General features: G+C 42.0%; 1 protein-coding gene across 1 annotated transcript in view; it reads right to left on the bottom strand.

Moving 5' to 3' along the window:
• The window catches only part of NEK11 (NIMA related kinase 11), a 284,450-nt gene that overhangs the window by 166,934 nt on the left and 91,858 nt on the right, over nt 1-25,658 (bottom strand). Inside the window, exons 3-5 of the mRNA XM_040433921.1 lie at nt 18,183-18,301; nt 14,090-14,154; nt 12,294-12,420 (exon numbers count right to left, since the gene is read on the bottom strand). Of these exons, the coding sequence (XP_040289855.1) occupies nt 12,294-12,420; nt 14,090-14,154; nt 18,183-18,301 (311 nt within the window). The remainder of the gene's footprint in view (nt 1-12,293; nt 12,421-14,089; nt 14,155-18,182; nt 18,302-25,658) is intronic.

Here is a 25,658-nt window from a genome sequence, read left to right as displayed (position 1 = left end):
CACGCAGATGATGTGATACTCACGCTTACCGACCCTTCCTCTTCCCTACCCTCAGCCCTAGACACGATCTCATACTTTGGCCAACTTTCTTATTATAAATTAAACTCCTCTAAATCACAAGCCCTACCTCTTAACTTAGACCCCCAAACAGTGGCATCCCTGAAAGAGAAATATGATCTGGACTGGCAACCAACTCAAATTCAATACTTGGGTATCCACCTTACCTCCTCAACTCAGAGTCTGTACTTGGCCAACTATCCACCTCTTCTATCTAGCCTCAAGAATGATCTAGAGCACTATGACAAGTTTGAAATCTCCTGGCTAGGTAGACTAGCTACATTCCAAATGTTTGCCTTACCTAAACTCCTTTACCTTTTCCGGGTCCTCCCCATAAAATTGCCTCTATCCTATTTTTCCCAATGCAATAAACTGCTGAATAATTTTCTATGGCACGGTAGAAAACCCAGAATAGCATCCAAAATTCTGCAGATCAGGAAACAACTAGGTGGTATTAGCCTTCGTAACATACAGGATTATTATCTAGCGACACAAATTGCCCAATTAGAGAGCTGGTGGAAATTAGACCTCGCTAAACAGTGGGTTCATATTGACTCCACGGAAGTCCCAAGAGGGGACCTAAAAGCTTTATTGATAGCCTCACTAAACAACTCATTTATAAAACCCAACCTAGGCTTTCTTGCTACCAATGCTCTAGACAGTTGGATCCGTTATCATACCCTCACATCCAAAAGGTCCTGTCCTGCCTCAAGCCCTCTTCCTCTAGTGGTATTGGATTACCTTGTCCCAGATTTAGGAGTGAGTTCCTGGTACAAATATGGTATAACTGAAACCCTGCAGCTATTTCAGGATGATAGCCTTTCTTCCTTTGAAAGCCTACACAACACCTTTCAGGTTCCTAATGTTGAGTTCTACAAATTCCTCAGAATTAGACATTTTTTAGCAGACAATCCTTCTCTGCTGATGGCAAATGTGAGGATCTTGGAAATATGGTCTCTACCTAACCCGAAACAAAAAACCCTTCGCCCCTTATACTCACAACTTAGTTGCAAAGACACTTTTATTAAGTCAACACCTCTCCTATCCTGGGAACGGGATTTAGAATCTAAGTTCACGCCAACACAATGGCAATCAGCTTTTAAGTATGTTTCGAGCAATATTACCTGTGTGACCCAATATGAATAATTCGTGAAGACCTCCCTGAGATGGTACTTTACCCCTGAAAGGCTACATCTGATTTATCCGTCTGTCTCTTCCTTGTGCTGGAGGAGCTGTGGTAATAAGGGTTCGCTATACCACATACTGTGGACCTGTCCGGTTATTCAGACATTCTGGAAAGAAGTCTTCTCCTTAATCTCCCAAATCACTGACTCGAGTTATTCCTTAAATACCCCCTCCCCCTCCTTAGCATTACTGCTGATTGGTATTGCAGAGGTGCCCATTGCCTTTAGAGGCTTAAATCTGCCACATCCTCCTTTCTGCCAAATTGGCTATTACCTCAAAATGGAAATCCATACATCCCCCAAGAATACAGGATGTAATTCAAAGGGTTAACAAAACATGCCTTTATGAACAAATAATGGCCTTTGCAACCTCGAACGGCAATTGTAACATTGCAAAATATGAGAAGACTTGGTGAGTCTGGAAGGCGTCACCTTTCATCTCCCCCCCCCCCTTAACCCCAATACCTGACTGACCAGAAGCCTCTACACTATGTTCCCAACCCCCCCCCCCCCCCACTGGTACGTTTGAGGAACTGTTGGTTGTTCTGTAATACATACTTGATGGCTATAACTGTCTGTGATGTTTTTATGTGTTATCTCCCTTGCATGGGAGTTTTGTTATACATGTATGCCTTTATGTGAGCTTCTCACCTGCGTGTGAGGATTAACTTTGCTTGTTTGGAAATTCTCAATAAAAAAACTTATTGATTCTAATAATTATGCACAGTAATAGTCACCTGCACACACAGATATCCCCCTAAAATAGCTAAAACTAAAAACAAACTAAAAACTACTTCCAAAAATATTCAGCTTTGATATTAATGAGTTTTTTGGGTTCATTGAGAACATGGTTGTTGTTCAATAATAAAATTAATCCTCAAAAATACAACTTGCCTAATAATTCTGCACTCCCTGTATACAATAACCTAGTCACCTAACATGAACTATTACCTAAAAATCAAATAAAATGGCACTGATGCTTGAAACATATCAAGTCTGAGGGCTAAATTGTATGAAGAAAGACAGATGCACGGTGCAGCCCTATTTCCGAAATTCTAGAATTAATCATGCATATGTTATTACAATCTGCTTTTATAAAACACAGTTATTTAAAGCAAACTTCTAAATTACAGCTATGTATTCATTAAGTTCTTGCTGAACATCTAATCAGGTTTCTTCATTACTGAGATGTTTTCTAATTAAAACTGACATTTAAAAACATAAAAGATGATTGGGAGGAGGCTGTGGACCAAAACCCAGCACGAGTGACCAAGTGTAAACTTCTCTTTTTGAAGATCCACTTCATTTCCATATATTATTTTTTTGCGGCACACTGTAATTATCGATGCAGATGCTAGCATTTCTTTATAATTATGTAGAATTTTGTAAAATGAATGCCTTATGCAGCAGATGTAGCATTGATACAAAACTACTAATCAATAGTCTATTAAAACCAAAAATCACCAACATTAATGCTCTCCCATGGCACTGATTATGGCTAATTATATTGTCCAAATAAAGAGAAATTGAAATAAAGCCTGACACGCATAGATAAGAAGAAAAGTCACACAACTCTATGAAAGAAAAAAGTAAAATTGGCGTCAGCACTGTTTGTCATTAGATTAGAAGTTGGCTAAAAGACTATACCTTAAAGGGGAGTTCCGGGAGTAGAATACTGTTGAACTATACTCAGGATAGGTCATCAATATCAGACTGGTGGGGGCCTCACACCCTGCTGGTCAACTGGCTGAAGAGAACGCGACACTCCCGTGAGCGCTGCAACCCCCTCAGAGCTTAAAAAGCCCAGTGCCGTACTTTATACAGTGTTTGTGCTTGGTATTGCAGCCCAGGACACTCTCTTAAAGGGAACCTGTCACATTGAACACAGTGTTTGAACTGAAGGCAGCATGTTATAGAGCAGGAGGAGCTGAGCAGATTGATATATGTAGTTCTGTGGGAAAACATTCAGTATAACCCATATTTTATTCATTTCAATTCTTGCTCATTCTGGGCTTTGAAGTCAAAGAGGCGGTCCTATCAGTGACTGACACTTTCCCCTATGATTGTGGATGCAGAGATAGCTGTCAATCACTGATAGGACCACCTCCTTGACTTCAAAGCCCAGAATCAGCAGGGATTTAAATGAATAAAACACAAGTTTTACTGAATATATTTACTGAATTATATATCAATCTGCTCAGCTCCTGTTGGTCTATAACATGCTGCCTGTAGCTTACACTGCATTTTCATAGTGACAGGTTCCCTTTCAATGGCACTGAGATGCACATAGGCCATGTGACCAATGCCGTCACTAGCCTAGGAAGAGGCCACAGTGCTCACTAGGATGCCAACATCTGATCAGCAGCTGGGAGTTGGACCCCCACCAATCCTATATTAATGACCTATCCAGACAAATGGTCATATATCAATATTCTACTTCCAGAAGACCTAGTAGTAAGTAGAAGTAAAAGGCCTTCCTCAGAGATCTGTACTCATATGATACAGAAGTTATTCTTAGTAGTGATGAGCGGCATAGACAATATTCGTTTTCGCAATATTTCGCGAATTTTCAGAATATTCGCAATAAATTTGCGAATTCTAGAATTCGTGATCTCCAGTCATTATTTTCGCGAATGCGCAAATCAGCACTATTGATGCGCATATTTTTGGCGCAATACGTGCAACTTCACATTTTATCAGGTCTGAGTAGATATTACTGATTGGTGCACTAAGTATTGTTGTGACATCACAGCACTATGTCTGCAGCATGTATGTATGGACAGCAGAGAAACAGTAATTCCTATCACACTACCTAACACCCTGCACTGGAACCTATCAGCTACACTATATCACTATCTAACCTACACTGACTATCTCCCACTAACTATCTGTATTATATATATATATAAGCTATCTATCTAACTATCTAATGTAATGACACAGCAAAGCACAGAGCACAGCAATGTCACTGTCGTCTCTCTCAGAACTGCAAAAAACTGCAGAAAATGGCTGCTGGGGAGGTTCTTATATAGTAAGGGGTAGGCAACTTTCCTATTGGTTGCTAGGGATGTTGCTAAGCTCTGACAAAGATATTGCAGACTTCTCATTGGCCCACAAGCAAGAAGGGAGGTTACTGATGGAAAAAAAAAAATAGAATATTTGCGATTACGAATATATAGCACTATATTCTACATCTGTGCCGATATTCGCAATAAAAATTTGCGATTAGAATATTCGCGATCAACACTAATTCTTAGTAGTGCTTTCTCTGTATTTACAGGAAGTACCAAATTCTGCAGTGTTAAGGCTTAATGAGATGGATGCATATGGTCCATTAAATGGCTGCATTTCCTGGACTGGCTGCAGACACATACTGCATGTTAGTTCTAGTTCTAGTCCAACCATGGATCTACTGTCCCATACTCAAATGATGCTATGAATACAGGACAGTGGATCTTGGGCTGGAACAGGGTCAGAACTGAGGAATCAGGCAGATGTTGGTACAGAGGCAGATAAATGGATTATAGCACTTTTGCAGGATCTCGCATGCTAGAAAGACCTATTGCTCAATCACCTCTGAACTCGGTTCAAATGAGCTGGAGTTGATCCAAGAATAAGCCCTTACAGGTCATACATTTGGGCACAGAGTCAAAATGGCAAAACAAGGAGGCTACATGCCGGTCCGCATCGGGTGCCTGCTCTCAGTGGGGTGCTAGAGCTGAGAAGCAATGAACGCTTCCATCAATACAGCTTACTACTACAAAGGGAAACAATGGGCATTACTACTATTAAGGGGGCACAATGGGCATGACTACTATGAAGGGGGCACAATGGGCATTACTACTATGAAGGGGGCACAGTGGGCATTACTATTATGAAGGTGGCACAATGAGCATTATTACTATGAAGGGGGCACAATGGGCATTACTACAATGAATGGGACACAAAAGGCATTTTTACTATGAAGGGGGCACAATGGGCATTACTACTGTGAAGGGGGCACAATGGGCACTACTACTGTTAAGGGGGCACAATGGGTACTACTACCGTGAAGGGGGCACAATGGGCATTACTATTATGAAGGGGGCACAATGGGCATTATTACCATGAAGGGGACACAGTGGCCATTACTACTATAAAGGGGGCACAACAGTGGCGTAGGGATCACCATAGCAACCATAGCAGTGGCTATGGGGCCCTACGCCACTGGGGGCCCATCCGGGCCGCCTTCTGTTGATATATATATATATTTTTTATTTTATTTACATACACACCACACACAGGCAGCCAGGCCCGAGCCGCGGACCGCCCGCCCACTACACTAGACTAGTGTAGTGGGCAGGGCGCGGGCGGTCCGCGGCTCGGGCCTGGCTGGGGAGGAGTCAGGACTGGAGCAGGGCGCACGCAGGGCCGGGCCGACACAGTGGCTGGGGAGGCTCCAGCAAGGCCACTGAGTAACTCAGAAGATCCGGTGGTATATTCTAAACCCCAGGCGTTCCCATGGTGACGGGGACGCTTGCCTGGGGGTTAGAATATACCATCGGATCTGAGTTTTCACAAGCTCAGTGAGATCGTAAAAACTCAAATCCGATGGTATATTCTAACCCCCAGGCGTTCCCATGGTGACAGGGACGCTTGCCTGGGGGTTAGAATATACAAGGGCCACGCCGCTCACAGGAGTATATTTATGAACTAATCAGTAACGAACTACTTTAACTTTAATCATTGACATTGCTGATCTCTTTACTGGGATATCTTACTCTGTCTTAGCTCCGGTAACAGCAGGCAGTGCGGGAGGGCGGCGCTCACTCACTGACGTCACGCGCCTGCTCCTCCCACTAGGCGGCGCAGGCGCGTGATGTCAGTGAGTGAGCGCCGCCCTCCCGCACTGCCTGCTGTTACCGGAGCTAAGACAGAGTAAGATATCCCAGTAAAGAGATCAGCAATGTCAATGATTAAAGTTAAAGTTACTGATTAGTTTATAAATGTACTCCTGTGAGCGTCGGGGAGGGGGATCTGTGGATGTTACTGTTTAGGGGAGGGGGATCTGTGGATGGCACTATTTAGGGGAGGGGGATCTGTGGATAGCACTATTTAGGGGAGGGGGATCTGTGGATGGCACTATTTAGGGAGGGGGATCTGTGGATGGCACTATTTAGGGGAGGGGGATCTGTGGGTGGCACTATTTAGGGGAGGGGGATCTGTGGATTGCACTATTTAAGGGAGGGGGATCTGTGGATGGCACTATTCAGGGGAGGGGGATCTGTGGATGGCACTGTTTAGGGGAGGGGGATCTGTGGATGGCACTATTTAGGGGAGGGGGATCTGTGGATGGCACTATTTAGGGGAGGGGGATCTGTGGATTGCACTGTTTAGGGGAGGGGGATCTGTGGCTGGCACTGTTTAGGGGAGAGGGATCTGTGGGTGGCACTGTTTAGGGGAGGGGGATCTGTGGATGGCACTATTTAGGGGAGGGGGATCTGTGGATGGCACGGGGGGGGCCCATAATTTTTTTTTGCTATGGGGCCCATGCATTTCTAGCTACGCCCCTGGGGCACAATGGGCATTACTACAATGAATGGGACACAAAAGGCATTATTACTATGAAGGGGGCACAATGGGCATTACTACTGTGAAGGGGCACAAAATAGGCACTACTACTGTGAAGGGGGCACAATGGGCACTACTACTGTGAAGGGGGCACAAGGGGCATTACTATTATGAAGGGGGCACAATTAGCATTATTACCATGAAGGGGACACAGTGGCCATTACTACTATGAAGGGGGCACAATGGACATTAGTACTATGAAGGGGGCACAATGAGCATTACTATATGAAAGTGGCACAATAGGCATTACTACTATGAAGGGGGCACAGAGGGCATTACTACTGTGAAAGTGGCACAGAGGATATTACTCCTATGAAGTGGGTGGGCATAACTGTTATGGGGCACAGAGTGGGCATTATTATTGTGAAGCGGGCACAATTGGAATTACTACTGTGAAGGGGAACAGAGGGCATTATTACTATTATGGGGCACAGTGAGGGCATAACTTCTCTGAAGGGGCACAGATAGGGCATAACAACTGTGAAGGGGGCACATATAGGGCATTACTACTTTGAAAGAGGCACAGAGAGGGCAGAACTACTGCAAGGGGGCACAATTAGGGCATAACTACTGTGAAGGGGGCACAATGAAGGGATAAGTACTTTAAGAGGGAACAATGTGGGCATAATTACTGTGAAAGTTGGACAGTGAGGGGATAAATACTGTGAGGGGTCACAGAGTGGGCATAACTACCGTGAGGGGGCACAATATGAGCATAACTACCATGAGGGGGCACATATCTGGACAAAACTGCTGTGAAGGTTGTACAATGAGGGCAATACTACTGTGAGGGGGTACAATTTTTTTTAAGTATTGGGGAAGGGGGGTGCCAGAGATAGGAACCGCCCCGGTGCCAAACACCCTAGGCACACTGTCTATAGTAATTCCCCCTAGAGAAGAAAATACTAAAAAGTGTGCTGGAGTAAGGCCTTGTCCATTTTTCCGTGTCATTTTCAAATACGTGAAAAAAGCGTCTTTGTTTCATCTGTGAAGATGTCCGTGAAGGACTCGTGCTTGGTCCATGTGTCTGTTTTTAGCCTCCTCGTCTCATCTGTAATCCACAGACATTGTTCACCTGAAAATTAATTTCCAGTGTATCTTCTATTAGTCTTCAGTGGAAAACAGACGCACCACAAACGCAACACGGATTTCATCCGTATTGTGTCCGTAATTTTCACGGACCCATAGACTTCAATGAGCTGTTTGGTCTGCATCATGGACCAAATTGCTGCATGACAGCACACGTCAGTGAAAAACAGAAATGTGGACAAGGCCTAAGAGTTCAGCTATGTAAGGCCCCACTATTGTGCCATAAGACCATTGATAAATCACCCCCTAAGGCAACATGCACAAAACGCAAAAAACGGAAGCCGCCCGTGAGCCTTCCTCAATTTGCGGAACAGAACGTGCGGCCCATTGTAGACATTCCTATTCTTGTCCGCAAAACGGACAAGAATAGGACATGCTATATTTATTTTGTGGGGCCTCGGAACGGAGCAACGGATGCGGACAGCACACGGAGTGCTGTCAGCATCTTTTGCGGCCCCATTGAAGTGAATGGGTCCGCACCCGAGCCGCAAAAACTGCGGCTCGGATGCGGACCCGAAAAACGGTCGTGTGCATGAGGCCTAGGGCTGTTTTACATGAGAGAGTCTATTGCGGGAATCACGCTCTGTGTGTGTGATCCTCCGCTCTGGACTTGCAGGAGAGCACAGCATTGTAATCATTTATAATGCTATGTGCCTCTGCTTGACCTTACAGATACAGGATCATACTGACAGCTTTATGTCACTATGATCCTATAGTAGTGAGGTCAAGCAAAGGCACATAGCATTATAAATCATTGTAAATGCCGTGCGCTCCTGCAAGTCCAGGACAGGGGATCATGCTCACATACAGAGCGTGATTCCCGCAATGGACTCTCTCGTGTAAAACAGCCCTAAGGGTATGACCACACGGTGCTAGAACTCCATCTGTGGCTGCGTGGTGTCTGCCTCCCATTATGTTTAGTGGGAGACAGCGCTGCAGTTTGAAGGCTGACAACTTAGAGTTGCGGCCCTTTAAGCCCATGGCATTTATAGTGAACAACCTTAGGATCGTAATAATACTCACATAATAAATATATAAATGTATAGATATTTAAATGGACTTTGTCAAAATGTATTGTATTTGCAGGTATCACTTACTGTAGAATGCAAACTACTCACAGCTGTGGGTTTGCTACAATATTTTGTCGAAGAGATAAGACTGTCAGCCTGGAGTCCTGGCTTTATTCATACTGCTACAGTATTATTAATGATTCTTGTGCACCGTGTATTTTTGACCAAAAACGGGTCTGAATTCCATTTGGAGAAAGCAGGGAAACCTGCAAGGAGCACCACAAATGGTAGGTGAATCCTTAGACAAGACCCTTTTAATAATCAGTTAACATAACAAATGCTATTAATATCAATAGTTGCAAATGGTAATATATGGAAGCCATTATCTGTAACAAATAATAGACTATTAGAAGGGAAACAAACGCTTCTCGATCTGCGGAGTAGAGAGCATCAGGAGCACAGGGATTAGAGGACAGAGTACCTGAACTCCAGACACACCATCTGCTGGATCACCCTGAGGCTCCCCGCAATGAAGACGCATGGATGATGATTAATTACATCTGCAACTGGGACATCAAGCCTAGTACTAGCATAGTGAACCTGAATATGATTTTAGAAATATTGATTCTGATTTATTATTTGAAAAATAACTGGATGCACATTTATCCTACAGCCATTTCTTTTCAGGCAAGAGAACCAATAAAAAGAGGAAACACAAAGTCTAAAGCAAGGAGGTGATAGTTAATAGTATACTTAACTCTGAACGAAACCTCGTAGAACTTCTGGCAAGTTCTTTGAATATGATTATTTTTATTTAATTATTATATGATTATTTTTTCCTGTAATTTTACCCCTACTCCCCCCTCCCGCTGCCTCAAAAGCCTTACCTCAATGTACTGTACGTATTCACCTCATGGATGTGCTTGGATACTGTACGTAATTGTTAATTCACAAAAATTTTATTTTGTGGATAATCTTGGAAAAAATCTCATGAGTCATAAGAATTTAGTATCTGAAGCATTTCGCTAAATTAAAGAGGTTGTGAACATTTGGGGTAGGGGGATTTGGCAAATTCCCCCTCCTGGACAGACCTGCGAAGGGAAACATACTTACCTGCTTCCCAGTTCCGGATCCCGACTCCTGTACTCTCAGGCCTCCGCTGCACTGCTCGGGTCCTTGGATGTAAATTTGCAGTTTGATGCCTACACCTCTTGCGTCATGTCAAATGGTCATGTGACAAAAGGGGAGCAGATCACCACTGCGGGAAGCAATTGGCAGCAGCGTCAAACCGGAAGTTTACATCCAAGGACCCTCGCTGAGCAGCAGAAGCTAGAGAGGGTAGGAGCCAGTGTCGGGAAGCAGGTAAGTGTGCCTATCTTTGTAGTTCTGCCTAGGAGGGGGGTTGTATTTTAAGGGTATTTTTAAAGGGAACCTGTCATGTGGATATTTGATTGTATATAATTAGTTAGATTATAATCATTAACTACTAAAAAGTACCTTAGATGTATTCACTTACTGGTGTGACAGATGGTTATCTCATAATATACACACAAAGATGCCACATGTCGCATGCTAATGAGCTGATTGGAGTCCGGCGTGATGTCATTGAGTCAAGCGTATATTTAATTCAGAGCTATAGTCGCTCCCCTGCCCACCTGCTGCTGGTTCATATGGGAAAAAAACTGTCAATCAGCAGCAGGTGGGCGGGGAGAGTCAGGAACTCATGAATATTCATGACTCATCATTATCAGCTGGAGATTTTCAATACAAGACGTTGGCAGATTGACTGGGTCAATTAAAGAAAGTGACCCAGCATTGTGCTAAGAGAATCAATCACTTATTTATGTTGCCCTTAGTTAGGACACCATAAAACTGGTAACAGGTTCCCTTTAAGTACTGATTGGTTGTCCCTTTTAATTCTGGTTAATACCCTTTGTAATAGTTTATAAGTTTCCCTTGTAATGAAGTGGGTTAGAGATAGTACCCATCCCCCACTGTGCTGATAAGACCACATTCCTGAGTGATCTCAGAGACATGTGTGCTGCACACTGGAGGAGGGGCTAACAGGTTAAAACATTATGACACACATTCACTTAGCAGACTCCACCAGGCTATGCATTCTAGGTAGGATGTGGTGTAGGATGTATGTAGAATGTGTGTATGATTGCACTCTCTCTCTTGTACACCCTGGGGTGTCAGTCATGTGTTATAATAGGGTACACAGCCATGAGTTATAGCATGATCGATGAAATCTCCACCCCATTTAGGCTAGTGATGTTTATTTAATTTTTATTATTCTGTATGTGATTTATTTGTGTTATCGTATATATTTAATCACTTAGTAAATATATATATTCATGTAGCCTGCATAAGCCTATTTATTCTCAAATCTTTCCAATTCACTTTACATTACAGGGGGGTTAGCCAAAAACCCTCCAAAATGTGCACAACCCTTTTTAGCATCCTTTACATATTTTGTATGCATTTACAAAAGGATAGAAAACACTATAAGTCTGGTTTAACAATATATACTTTTAGTGGCAATTTTTTTGCATATTCAGTTTTTGTTGAAAACATCAGCTCTAGACATTAACTGAACATCTATGGGAAATATGAAATGCAGAACATAAAGTTTTTTTCAAACTGGTGTCTGACTTTTTTTTAAATGCAGCATATTAAAACAGTGTTTTTTTTTAGGCATTTACCCATTTCCTTCTCTATAGGAAATACATTTGTTTTAAAAAAAAAAAATAATAACAAACGGCTTCTTTGGTGGTTTCCGACCAAAGTTGTGTGTAAAGGAAGCTTTGTCTTTTTTAATGCAATAGAGAAATATAAGACACACTAAAACCATTTTTGTGGTGTTTTCCTTAATTGGGTCAGTGGTGTATGCTTCAAAACGTGTATGTATTTTTCCATAGGCTTTTGTATAGGAATGGAAGAAAACACATGCAGCTAAAAATGCTTGTAAAACACACATTAAATTCTTGGCATTTTTACAAGAAATGTAATGTAGTCCATTCGGTTTTCACTGGAGATTGCACTTTTTTAGTAGAGAAAACAGTCCTGCAAGCAGGACTTTTCTTCTGCCATTTTTGACAGAATCTGCAATGGAGGTCCCGAGCTGAGCATTTTTAACATGTGTTTGTATAGGAAATCTATAACAGCAAAAAAAAACACAACAACAATATTTAAAGCTACAGAATTCATTACAATTTCACATGAAAAGGTTCTGTGGAGCACAGATGCAGTATGCCGGAGAATGCTTAGGCTCCAGACATGTCAGAGGAGACAGTTGTACCGTGCACTGGAGAATTGCTGAATGAACACAGTGCCTACTCACCAAATGTCTGACTTTGAGTCATATCCCTCGTGCTTTAAAGCTTCAGGACTCATATAGTATGGTGTCCCAGTAAAAGTTGTTGCCAGGTCACAAGAGCCCATCAGAAGACGCGAAACCCCAAAATCCCCTAGAAACAGTTGGAAGAAATATATTAATAATGAACACGTGTTACCGTCATCTGTCTGACATTAAATTATTACAAGTCAACCTGTTTTTCAGAATGTTAAAGGAATAACTATTTATTTTATATTCTAGTTAATAGTTTAAAGGGAATTTGTCATCAAATCCATCCTATTAAGACCAGCTTACATGACCTATAAAGCTCTTGCCAGCCGAATCCAATGTTCTTGCTGTCATGTCGCTTCATGGCCTCATTGCCGATAAAACAGCTTTTAATCATATGTAAATTAGTCCTTGGGTGCAACAAGGGCATTTCTGTTGCACCTCATTGCACTGCTCCCCTCTACACGCCGCACCCCCACCTCTTTGACTTGACATGGCCAGGCATGTAGACTTATTCACACCTGGCCTCGAAGCCACACAGCAGCGTGATCATCACTTTGTTCAGCGCATGCACAGTACAAAAGACAGAGCTCTCCAGGCGCATGAGGAGCTTCGTTCCTGTACTGTGCATGCGCCGAACACAGTGGAGCTGTGCTCAGCTATTTTCGGCAGTCCCATAGAAATGAATGCAGGGCGGCCGTGCACACGCAGTGCGCCCTCCATCACTTTTCCAGCTCCATTCTTAGGATAGGTGCGGTACCCAGAGGTGGGACCCGCACCTATCAGACAATATGTCCACAATGTTCAAATTGGGACAACCCCTTTAAATGCATATAATGGAGTTGGAGGCTGAGGTGTCTGGTGACGGATTTCACTGTGAACAGCAATCTGCAGCCTGCTGTGTACAGTGATGAAGCTGCAGAAGCCAAATGGTGCAAAACTATTAAGAAAACCCTATTGAAAAAATGCATTCAGGCCAAAAATATATGCATTTAAAAGGAATCTGTCACCTTGATTAAGGACTATTATTTCCAGTAGTACATGAGCAGTACTACAGTTAAGGAGACTATATCCGTATTTATTATTTTCATACCTCACTGTATGCTGGATTACATTGTCTGGACTGATGAGCTTGTGCTCATAACAGATAGGGCCTCCTGAGTGTGAGCTCAGCAGTCTGGACACTGCGATAAAGAGCAACTTTAGCAGAGGCTCAGGGGGCTATATGAAAATATAAATTAGAGATCCAGATCTTACATGCAGTACTGTAGATGATAGTCCATAATCAAGGTGACAGACTCCCTTTAAGAAAAAAATGCACCCAAAAGGTGTTCATAGCCTTTAAAGGCGTTTTGCAGGTCTATGAAGTATTATCAGAAGATCTCCTAGCTTGCATCGTCTATCAGCTCCACACCACTCTGGTCCTGGCCCCCTTCTATCTTCCAAGTACCAGGACTTTTCTCTTCCGGTTGGGGCATAGGCCCTTGCACCACTGCAGCCAATGATTGGCTTCAGTGGTGACATGACTACCATTGGTGGAAGAAAACAAGCAAAGAACTGGAAGATGGAGGGACGGGTCCCAGTGTGCAGGACCTTAACAGCAGGAAGCAGACAAGCTTGACTCGTTCATTAGGTGATTAATACTTAATATTTCTAGAAAACCCTTTAAAGGTTTTTTCATTTTATTTTAAAATAAAATGTCAAAATTGTTAATAGTTATATTAACAGAAGATGTAAGATATTACTAGAATAAAAGTAATGTCATATGAAAAAATGTCATAAGAAAAACTTACCGATTTTAAGAAGATTGTTTTTCAAAAAGATATTCTTTGCTTTCAAATCCCTGTGAAGTATTCTCCTAAAAAATACAGATATAGGGAGCTCAAACGAAATCACCAACACAAATCTGTTTTACTAGATGCTTTGTCTCTGTTTAACGTACACATGAACTTGCGCCAGAAAATCTGTGAAGCTAATAATCAAGCAAGAGGATCATCATAATAAAGCACACGGAAACACGACAAATCTCTATAATTAAGCCGACAGGCGAAAACAGGGACAGGAAAAAAGCAGTAAGTAGCAGTGATCTCTGTGACAAATAATCCAGGAATTCATGCTTCATGATACAGCTAAACAGTGGATTTAAGAAACCCAATATAACCCATACCTACAATGATAATTAATGTCTGGTGTAAATTTATATAAAATCTTTGTTGTATTTAAATACAAGGATAAAGCTAATCCAAAGCATCTACAATTAATCCAAAAATCAATAGAGATTGCATTCATTATAATATGAAATGAAGCTTCTAGGTCACGTGCAAATTTTCTTTTGTTTTCAATTTCTCCTTGATGGTCAGGGACAAACCAAAGTGAATTCCATAGCAATCTCACAGTAGAAAATATAGCGCACAGTGTATATCCTATCACGTCCATACAGTGCTCCAATAATAGCACCATACAATGCAGAAACATGCTATACCTCACCATTGCACACATCCTAACTGATCTGAATTGAGGCATTTAGAATATGATTTTGGATTTAAACAGGTGTCGTACCCCGACTGATCAGATATTGATGACCTATCCTGACAATAGGTCATCAATATTAAATGGCTGGACAACCCATTGAAACCATACTGGTCCTGTGGCAGGCCAAGGTGAGTGAGATGAGAAATGGTGTGCTTGAGATTCTGACATTCGTAGGGCCACCAACCTGGGGGTACTAATTCTTCTTATGGAGAGTGCCCGGTAGGAGAAATGAGTCTTATAGGCCAGGCAATGCTCCACTGGGAAATAGATATGTAAATTTGCTTTCTTTCCAAAAAAAAAAAGAAAGCAAGGCCTTCAATGCCACCAGATGTAAGGTACGTTTTTAACAGAGCTTGAGACATAATTTAGGATTATAGCCTAGCCAATACCTCATCTGCAGAAGGCTATTTCGGGTGACCGACCCTTATCAATGCACAGCAGAGTGAACTTGCATAACTGGGTGAGAGGCCTTGGCCAGGTTTCATGGGTACTATTTTTCCTTATACAGAGTGCCTAGCTTAGCTATAAAAACTAAAATTATGTCTCAGGGCCAATTTAAAAGGTCAAGCATTGACTGATATCACAACCATACCTCTGGTGGCACTAGCGTTTCAGGTTTCTTTTCTTTTTGGAAAGAGCTAATTTGTATAGGGCCACCAAGGCACACTGAAAAGGAAGGTGGGAAATGGAAAAAGATTTTTGGCCCTAACAAATAGGGAAGAAGACTAAATATTGTACAGTTTATTTGGTAAAGGCCCTCTAACTAATGAAGGCCATAGGGCAATTCCTAGATTGCCCTTCCTGTAATAATTCAGCCCTGATTGTTGCGTGTATATATTGCATTAGTATTTGCAGGTTAATTGACAGTAGAGCCATTTAATGCACAAATTCTGGGTCCTGTAATAATTTTGTTATAATGACCATGTCAGTTTTATATTTGATAAGTATACTTCTTCCAGAACTATAATACAGTGAACGCTGGAGCCCAAGTCTTTAGTTTGTTTTTAAAGGACAAGAAAAAGGGATAAGGAACATATGTAATGGATGGATGGACTTGAAAGTCTATCAAAAAAGGCATAAGACTAAGATGAGGGGCAAGGGAGAAATCCTTATAAGAACTTGCTACAGTCTAAGAGACAAGGGTCCGACTAGCCCACCAAAGATCAGAGGATCCTCCGGTGGGCCCAGGTTCTCACACAATTATAGGCCCAAACATCCAGCTGAAGAAAACTCAAGTCCAGAAGTGTAGGGGAACACACACAAACTTACAGAACCTACACTGCGTGCAGAATTATTAGGCAAATGAGTATTTTGACCACATCATCCTCATTATGCATGTTGTCTTACTCCAAGCTGTATAGGCTCGAAAGCCTACTACCAATTAAGCATATTAGGTGATGTGCATCTCTGTAATGAGAAGGGGTGTGGTCTAATGACATCAACACCCTATATTAGGTGTGCATAATTATTAGGCAACTTCCTTTCCTTTGGCAAAATGGGTCAAAAGAAGGACTTGACAGGCTCAGAAAAGTCAAAAATAGTGAGATATCTTGCAAAGGGGTGCAGCACTCTTAAAATTTCAAAGCTTCTGAAGCGTGATCATCGAACAATCAAGCGTTTCATTCAAAATAGTCAACAGGGTCGCAAGAAGCGTGTGGAAAAACCAAGGCGCAAAATAACTGCCCATGAACTGAGAAAAGTCAAGCGTGCAGCTGCCAAGATGCCACTTGCCACCAGTTTGGCCATATTTCAGAGCTGCAACATCACTGGAGTGCCCAAAAGCACAAGGTGTGCAATACTCAGAGACATGGCCAAGGTAAGAAAGGCTGAAAGACGACCACCACTGAACAAGACACACAAGCTGAAACGTCAAGACTGGGCCAAGAAATATCTCAAGACTGATTTTTCTAAGGTTTTATGGACTGATGAAATGAGAGTGAGTCTTGATGGGCCAGATGGATGGGCCCGTGGCTGGATTGGTAAAGGGCAGAGAGCTCCAGTCCGACTCAGACGCCAGCAAGGTGGAGGTGGAGTACTGGTTTGGGCTGGTATCATCAAAGATGAGCTTGTGGGGCCTTTTCGGGTTGAGGATGGAGTCAAGCTCAGCTCCCAGTCCTACTGCCAGTTTCTGGAAGACACCTTCTTCAAGCAGTGGTACAGGAAGAAGTCTGCATCCTTCAAGAAAAACATGATTTTCATGCAGGACAATGCTCCATCACACGCGTCCAAGTACTCCACAGCGTGGCTGGCAAGAAAGGGTATAAAAGAAGAAAATCTAATGACATGGCCTCCTTGTTCACCTGATCTGAACCCCATTGAGAACCTGTGGTCCATCATCAAATGTGAGATTTACAAGGAGGGAAAACAGTACACCTCTCTGAACAGTGTCTGGGAGGCTGTGGTTGCTGCTGCACGCAATGTTGATGGTGAACAGATCAAAACACTGACAGAATCCATGGATGGCAGGCTTTTGAGTGTCCTTGCAAAGAAAGGTGGCTATATTGGTCACTGATTTGTTTTTGTTTTGTTTTTGAATGTCAGAAATGTATATTTGTGAATGTTGAGATGTTATATTGGTTTCACTGGTAAAAATAAATAATTGAAATGGGTATATATTTGTTTTTTGTTAAGTTGCCTAATATTTATGCACAGTAATAGTCACCTGCACACACAGATATCCCCCTAAAATAGCTAAAACTAAAAACAAACTAAAAACTACTTCCAAAAATATTCAGCTTTGATATTAATGAGTTTTTTGGGTTCATTGAGAACATGGTTGTTGTTCAATAATAAAATTAATCCTCAAAAATACAACTTGCCTAATAATTCTGCACTCCCTGTATAAGACATATTGCAGAGCCCAACTGAAACCTGGATGAACCAGTGAATATTTTTGCTTTTATTTTCTATACAGTAAGTGTCATTTAAAAGTTGGAAATGTTTGCAAATGTCTATAGAACTCTTCTAAAAGGGATATTTCCATTAGAAAGATATATTTTGAACTCAATATTTATAGAAAACTTATTTTTCATTTCCACAGTAATATGCCATTGAAAATGAAAAGCACAATTTTAACCTTCTGTAGGAGTCAACAGAGAGATAAAACAGCAGTTTGCTGCTGCTGTGAGGGAAGCTGTTATCTGCAAGGTAATCCTCATGATAATAGTAGGTACAGAATTGGCATAACAGTATGACAGCTCTATTATTTTCTTGAGGAAGATGCCCACAGAAAAGTGTTTCACCTCATCGCTGATGAGAAATGTGTGATGCTACACTACAGGGGGCTGTCTCTGGCCACAGTGATGATCTGACTGAAAGCATAAAGCAAGACGAGTTATACAAATGCACATGTACCTCTCATGCATATAATGGACCCCGAGGATCAATTGGATAAACCATTCTGTCACTTCATCTTCAGGGATTACTTCACCGCTATTCTTGATTTCTTGTATTTTACAATCGAGATCACTCCCCTAAAAACATACCAAGAAGTCAAAGGCAATGAATTTTTTTTAAAAAGCATGAAAATTGAAGATAAAGAGACCAATACAACTATAATTTCATAGACCCGAGAATTTTTTTAGAGCAAGGCTATTAGATGGCGGTCAATGCAAAAATCTATTTTCATCGTAAAGGGTTATCCGATGATTGATGTGAAAAATGAAAATCAGACATCCTATAGGACATGAAAATCTCTTTCTAACAAAGCTAGAACCAGCCCTGTACCTCACATGGGTGCAGAGCTTCCCTCATTCATTGCTTCAGGTGTTCTGCTAGATTCTCCTCAGGCTGGCAGCTCAGAGGGTGTGTCCTTTCTACTGCAGCTCTCTCTCCCTGTAGCTGTCACAGCAGATACAGCTTGTGGCAGTTGAAGGGTGGAATTGAGCATGTGCGACCACCTCAGTAAGTGGTCGTGCACATTACTATACAGATTAAAAGCCAGGGGGCATCAGTACAATGAAGTAAAGAGAATATCTCACAACTGTTGCATTTTTGTAACAAAGTAATTTTCAAAAGTAACTAGTTTGTCATGCTAAATTATCGTAAAATAACATTTAAAGGGAACCTGTCATCAACTTTATGCTGACCATACTGAGGGCAGTATGAAGTACAGGGAGTGCAGAATTATTAGGCAAGTTGTATTTTTGAGGATTAATTTTATTATTGAACAACAACCATGTTCTCAATGAACCCAAAAAACTCATTAATATCAAAGCTGAATATTTTTGGAAGTAGTTTTTAGTTTGTTTTTAGTTTTAGCTATTTTAGGGGGATATCTGTGTGTGCAGGTGACTATTACTGTGCATAATTATTAGGAAACTTAACAAAAAACTAATATATACCCATTTCAATTATTTATTTTTACCAGTGAAACCAGTATAACATCTCAACATTCACAAATATACATTTCTGACATTCAAAAACAAAACAAAAACAAATCAGTGACCAATATAGCCACCTTTCTTTGCAAGGACACTCAAAAGCCTGCCATCCATGGATTCTGTCAGTGTTTTGATCTGTTCACCATCAACATTGCGTGCAGCAGCAACCACAGCCTCCCAGACACTGTTCAGAGAGGTGTACTGTTTTCCCTCCTTGTAAATCTCACATTTGATGATGGACCACAGGTTCTCAATGGGGTTCAGATCAGGTGAACAAGGAGGCCATGTCATTAGATTTTCTTCTTTTATACCCTTTCTTGCCAGCCACGCTGTGGAGTACTTGGACGCGTGTGATGGAGCATTGTCCTGCATGAAAATCATGTTTTTCTTGAAGGATGCAGACTTCTTCCTGTACCACTGCTTGAAGAAGGTGTCTTCCAGAAACTGGCAGTAGGACTGGGAGTTGAGCTTGACTCCATCCTCAACCCGAAAAGGCCCCACAAGCTCATCTTTGATGATACCAGCCCAAACCAGTACTCCACCTCCACCTTGCTGGCGTCTGAGTCGGACTGGAGCTCTCTGCCCTTTACCAATCCAGCCACGGGCCCATCCATCTGGCCCATCAAGACTCACTCTCATTTCATCAGTCCATAAAACCTTAGAAAAATCAGTCTTGAGATATTTCTTGGCCCAGTCTTGACGTTTCAGCTTGTGTGTCTTGTTCAGTGGTGGTCGTCTTTCAGCCTTTCTTACCTTGGCCATGTCTCTGAGTATTGCACACCTTGTGCTTTTAGGCACTCCAGTGATGTTGCAGCTCTGAAATATGGCCAAACTGGTAGCAAGTGGCATCTTGGCAGCTGCACGCTTGACTTTTCTCAGTTCATGGGCAGTTATTTGCGCCTTGGTTTTTCCACACGCTTCTTGTGACCCTGTTGACTATTTTGAATGAAACGCTTGATTGTTCGATGATCACGCTTCAGAAGCTTTGCAATTTTAAGAGTGCTGCATCCCTCTGCAAGATATCTCACTATTTTTGACTTTTCTGAGCCTGTCAAGTCCTTCTTTTGACCCATTTTGCCAAAGGAAAGGAAGTTGCCTAATAATTATGCACACCTAATATAGGGTGTTGATGTCATTTAACCACACCCCTTCTCATTACAGAGATGCACATCACCTAATATGCTTAATTGGTAGTAGGCTTTCGAGCCTATACAGCTTGGAGTAAGACAACATGCATAAAGAGGATGATGTGGTCAAAATACTCATTTGCCTAATAATTCTGCACGCAGTGTAGTGACAGAAATGCTGATTTCAGTGGGGTGTCACACATCAGCAAGTGGTTGCCGAGAACCAGCATCATAATCATTGCAGCCCGGACCTTGAAAAGAGTCACATCTACCTGAGAAGAGTGCTGGTTATACATAATCTCCTGCTCTCTCACCCATCTGATGATGATTGGCAGTTCTCTCCTAGAGAGAAAGGGAGAAAACTACAAACCGGATTCCAAAAAAGTTGGGACACTAAACAAATTGTGAATAAAAACTGAATGCAATGATGTGGAGATGGCAAATGTCAATATTTTATTTGTAATAGAACGTAGATGACAGATCAAACGTTTAATCCGAGTAAATGTATCATTTTAAAGGAAAAATACGTTGATTCCAATTTTCACGGTGTCAACAAATCCCTAAAAAGTTGGGACAAGTAGCAATAAGAGGCTGGAAAAAGTAAATTTGAGCATAACGAAGAGCTGGAAGACCAATTAACACTAATTAGGTCAATTGGCAACATGATTGGGTATAAAAAGAGCTTCTCAGAGTGGCAGTGTCTCTCAGAAGCCAAGATGGGTAGAGGATCACCAATTCCCACAATGTTGCGCAGAAAGATAGTGGAGCAATATCAGAAAGGTGTTACCCAGCGAAAAATTGCAAAGACTTTGCATCTATCATCATCAACTGTGCATAACATCATCCGAAGATTCAGAGAATCTGGAACAATCTCTGTGCGTAAGGGTCAAGGCCGTAAAACCATACTGGATGCCCGTGATCTCCGGGCCCTTAAACGACACTGCACCACAAACAGGAATGCTACTGTAAAGGAAATCACAGAATGGGCTCAGGAATACTTCCAGAAACCATTGTCAGTGAACACAATCCACCGTGCCATCCGCCGCTGCCAGCTGAAACGCTACAGTGCAAAGAAGAAGCCATTTCTAAGCAAGATCCACAAGCTCAGGCGTTTTCACTGGGCCAGGGATCATTTAAAATGGAGTGTGGCAAAATGGAAGACTGTTCTGTGGTCAGACGAGTCCCGATTCGAAGGTCTTTTTGGAAATCTGGGACGCTATGTCATCCGGACCAAAGAGGACAAGGACAACCCAAGTTGTTATCAACGCTCAGTTCAGAAGCCTGCATCTCTGATGGTATGGGGTTGCATGAGTGCGTGTGGCATGGGCAGCTTGCATGTCTGGAAAGGCACCATCAATGCAGAAAAATATATTCAGGTTCTAGAACAACATATGCTTCCATCCAGACGTCATCTCTTTTAGGGAAGACCCTGCATTTTTCAACAAGATAATGCCAGACCACATTCTGCATCAATCACAACATCATGGCTGCGTAGGAGAAGGATCCGGGTACTGAAATGGCCAGTCTGCAGTCCAGATCTTTCACCTATAGAGAACATTTGGCGCATCATAAAGAGGAAGGTGCAACAAAGAAGGCCCAAGACGATTGAACAGTTAGAGGCCTGTATTAGACAAGAATGAGAGAGCATTCCTATTTCTAAACTTGAGAAACTGGTCTTCTCGGTCCCCAGACGTCTGTTGAGTGTTGTAAGAAGAAGGGGAGATGCCACACAGTGGTGAAAATGGCCTTGTCCCAACTTTTTTGGGATTTGTTGACACCATGAAATTCTGATTCAACATATTTTTCCCTTAAAATGGTACATTTTCTCAGTTTAAACTTTTGTTCCGTGATTTATGTTTTATTCTGAATAAAATATTAGAAGTTGGCACCTCCACATCATTGCATTCAGTTTTTATTCACGATTTGTATAGTGTCCCAACTTTTTTGGAATCCGGTTTGTAGGTAGCAGACTGTCAGTCATCAGCAGGTGGGCAGGGAGAGCAGGAATTCATGAATAACCATGACTCTTCTCAGGTGGCCGGGACTTTTTTTCTAGGCCTTTATTGCAATGATTGTGATGTTGGTTCTCGGCAACCACTTACTTTTAAACAGTAAGTGGTTTATGCTGACAGACCGCTGAAAACAACTCACTTGCCTCTACTTTATACTGCCGTTAGTATGGGCAGCATAAAGGTGATGACAGGTTCCCTTTAATATGTTGACAACCCCACAGGATCTTTTGTTTATGAAGGCTATCCGAATAGAAAACAACAGCAGGCGGCACTTTCCTTTACAGTAAAAAAATAAAAATGACGGTATACCGACATTTACCAGCCCAGCGGAATCCACTAGGACACTCATCTGGCATAGTTCAGGTCTATAGGAAATATTTAACAGTGCAAGTGCTGAATGTACTGTACAATAACAGGGTGTTAAAAGGAATAAAAGAGCTTAGAAGGCGTCCACGTGAATTTCCGATAAAACAGACGCAACAGACATTAGGCTTTGTTCACATATTCAGCATAAAGAAAGTAAAAAGCCAATACTGTATACAGCACTGTATACCACAAAGTGGTAATTGTAACCCCTAGAATCATATGTTTAAAAAGGTATAGCGAGCAGTATACTGTTTATACCGTCATAAAAAGGTGGATGTCAAAAGGCCCGACTTCTGGTGTATGTACTGAATGAGCACAATGAACACAGCCCTAATGTGTCATACGTAACTTTACTGTGAAATGATGAATATATACAACCAGTAATACGGATAAAACATAAATGGGCCCTATCAATTGTACATTATTTATGTGCTATATGATCACAGTTAGACAGTACAATAATTGAAGTAAGATTTTTGACAGCTGGAGACGACTTCTGCCATGTTCAGATGTGTTTAACCACTGAGATGGCAGAAATAGAATAATGCTATGACATAAGTGATAGAAAAGAATCAAGTCAATACTGGAGACAGATAAGAAAAGCGAGTTATTGTGGTCTGGTGCTGGTAAAGACTTTGAATTCATAAGTGACAGAAAACAATATCAGAAACAGAATGTATAATATAATGTGACAGAAAATGCTATTCAAAGTCTTAAAGGGGTTTTCTGAGATTTTTTTTTTTACTGATGATTAGAGATGAGCGAATCGAAGCTGACGAAGTCGAATTCGTTCAGAATTTTAGGAAAAATTTGATTCTGAACAAATGCGAATTTCCTAACATGGCGGCTAGCCTTGCTACAATGGCGGCTAAAATGGCGGCCACACGTGTGAGGACATGGGGCAAGGAACTCTGGGAAGGCAGGATGACCTATAATGCCATGCATGCAGCCAATCAGCAGCCCGCCAGCCCGGTGATGTCACAGCCCTATAAATACGGCGGCCATCTTAGAGTCTGACATCCACTATCGTACTTTATTCAGGGACAGACATGTATGCAGGCGTTAGGAGAGTGAAAGAAAAACTAATTGTAAAAAAAAAACAGGGGAAGAAGCAATTTACAAGTGCAGGGAAAGGACAGTGAGAGGAATCATTTCACAGGCAGGGAGAGACATGTGCAGATGCTAGGGAGAGTCATAGGAAAATCCTCATTGTGAAAACCAGCGATTTACAAGTGCAGGGAAACATTACTTGGGGATCCAGATAGTCTCATAATACGTCTCTGTTATTCCAGCAATTAGTTATTGGGGTGCAAGTGCTATGCTGAAAAGCCTTTAGTGGCTTTTATATGTGGAGAAAGATAAATATATACGCAGGCCACTTTTGCTGCCAACTGCGCTGATATTATTTAGTGGCCTATTTCAATACAATACGAGAAATATTTACGCAGGTCACTTTTGTTGTTATTTGCGCTAAAAGCGTTTATTGCCATCTTTCTAGAGAAAAAGAGAAAAATAGACGCAGTTCATATTTGCTGTTATTTGCGCTAAAAGTGATTATTGTCATATTTCACTACAATATGAGAAAAATAGACGCAGTTCACATTTGGTGTTATTTTCGCTAAAAGCGTTTATTGTCATATTTCTAGAGAAAAAGAGAAAAATACACGCAGTTCACATTTGGTGTTATTTGCGCTGAAAGCTTTTCTAGTCATATTTCACTACAATACGAGAAAAATACACGCAGTTCACATTTGGTGTTATTTGCGCTAAAAGCGTTTATTGTCATATTTCTAGAGAAAAAGAGAAAAATATTCGCAGTTCACTTTTTCTGTTATTTAATTAGAAATCGTTTAGTGGCCTATTTTAGTCCAATACGGGAAATATATACAAAGTTCACTTTTGCTGTTATTTACGCTGAAGTCGTTTCGTTGCCAATTTCAAATCCTTCAGTTGCCTATCTCAGTAAAAAAAGAAAAATATATTTGGCGCTTTTAGGGGTGTTTTCATTTGCTTTTAATTTATTTAGTTCAGCTAAAAGTATGTCAGACAGAGAAGTGCCAGGCCCTGCACAGGGGAGTGTCAGAGACGTAAATGATTCTGGTGCAGGCACAGGTTGCAGCAGAGTAAGGGGGCGTGGCAGCAGGGGTTTCTTCCCCGAGGCCTCAGGTCCACATGTCAGCTAGCGGTCGTGTCTTGACCAGCAACCCAGCGGTTCTTGATTGGTTGACTGGATCTTCGACTTCGTCGCAGGTGACAGCAGCAACAGCAGCCTGAGTCTAGAGTCGCTGATGAGCAGCTTTCTTCACCCGCATAATGAAGAAACTACTCACCAGCAGCAGCAGGTAGACCTGGAGCAGGACCTGAACCAGCAGGTGGTGGCATACTTTGACAGCACCCTGCCAGCCGTCATAGAAGATCCGCTGGACTACTGGGCAGCCAAACTGAATTTGTGGCTGCAATTGGCTGAGTTTGCCCTGGAAAAGATGTCCTGCTTGGCCAGTAGTGTGGCATCAGAGCGGATGTTTAGTGCGTCGGGGGCCATAGTTACCCCAAGTAGAACTCGCTTGTCCACCCAAAATGTGTAGAGACTTACTTTTGTCAAGATGAATCAGGCGTGGATCAGCCAGGATTTCCACCCACCAATGCCTGATGCATCAGATTAGATCATCCATCTCCACACTAGGTCACCGTGCCACTCTGTGGTATCATGGTGCTGCTGTTGCTGCCATGTCCACACTATGTCACCATGCTACTCTGTGGTCTCCTGATGCAGCCATGTCCATACTATGGCCCTGATTTATCATACCTTCACTCCAGAATTCCAGCATCAAAAAGTCGCAAAATAGGGCTTTTGGGACTTTTTTGCACTAGCTTGCGCAAAATTTCTGCGATTGTGCAAAAATGTGCGACTTTTTACACTCACTTGCTTAACCACTTCCCATC

Source organism: Bufo bufo, chromosome 5, assembly GCF_905171765.1.
Source record: "Bufo bufo chromosome 5, aBufBuf1.1, whole genome shotgun sequence".
NCBI lineage: Eukaryota > Metazoa > Chordata > Amphibia > Anura > Bufonidae > Bufo > Bufo bufo.
Note: the sequence above shows the minus strand (reverse complement) of the source record. Positions and strands in the feature narration are given on the sequence as shown.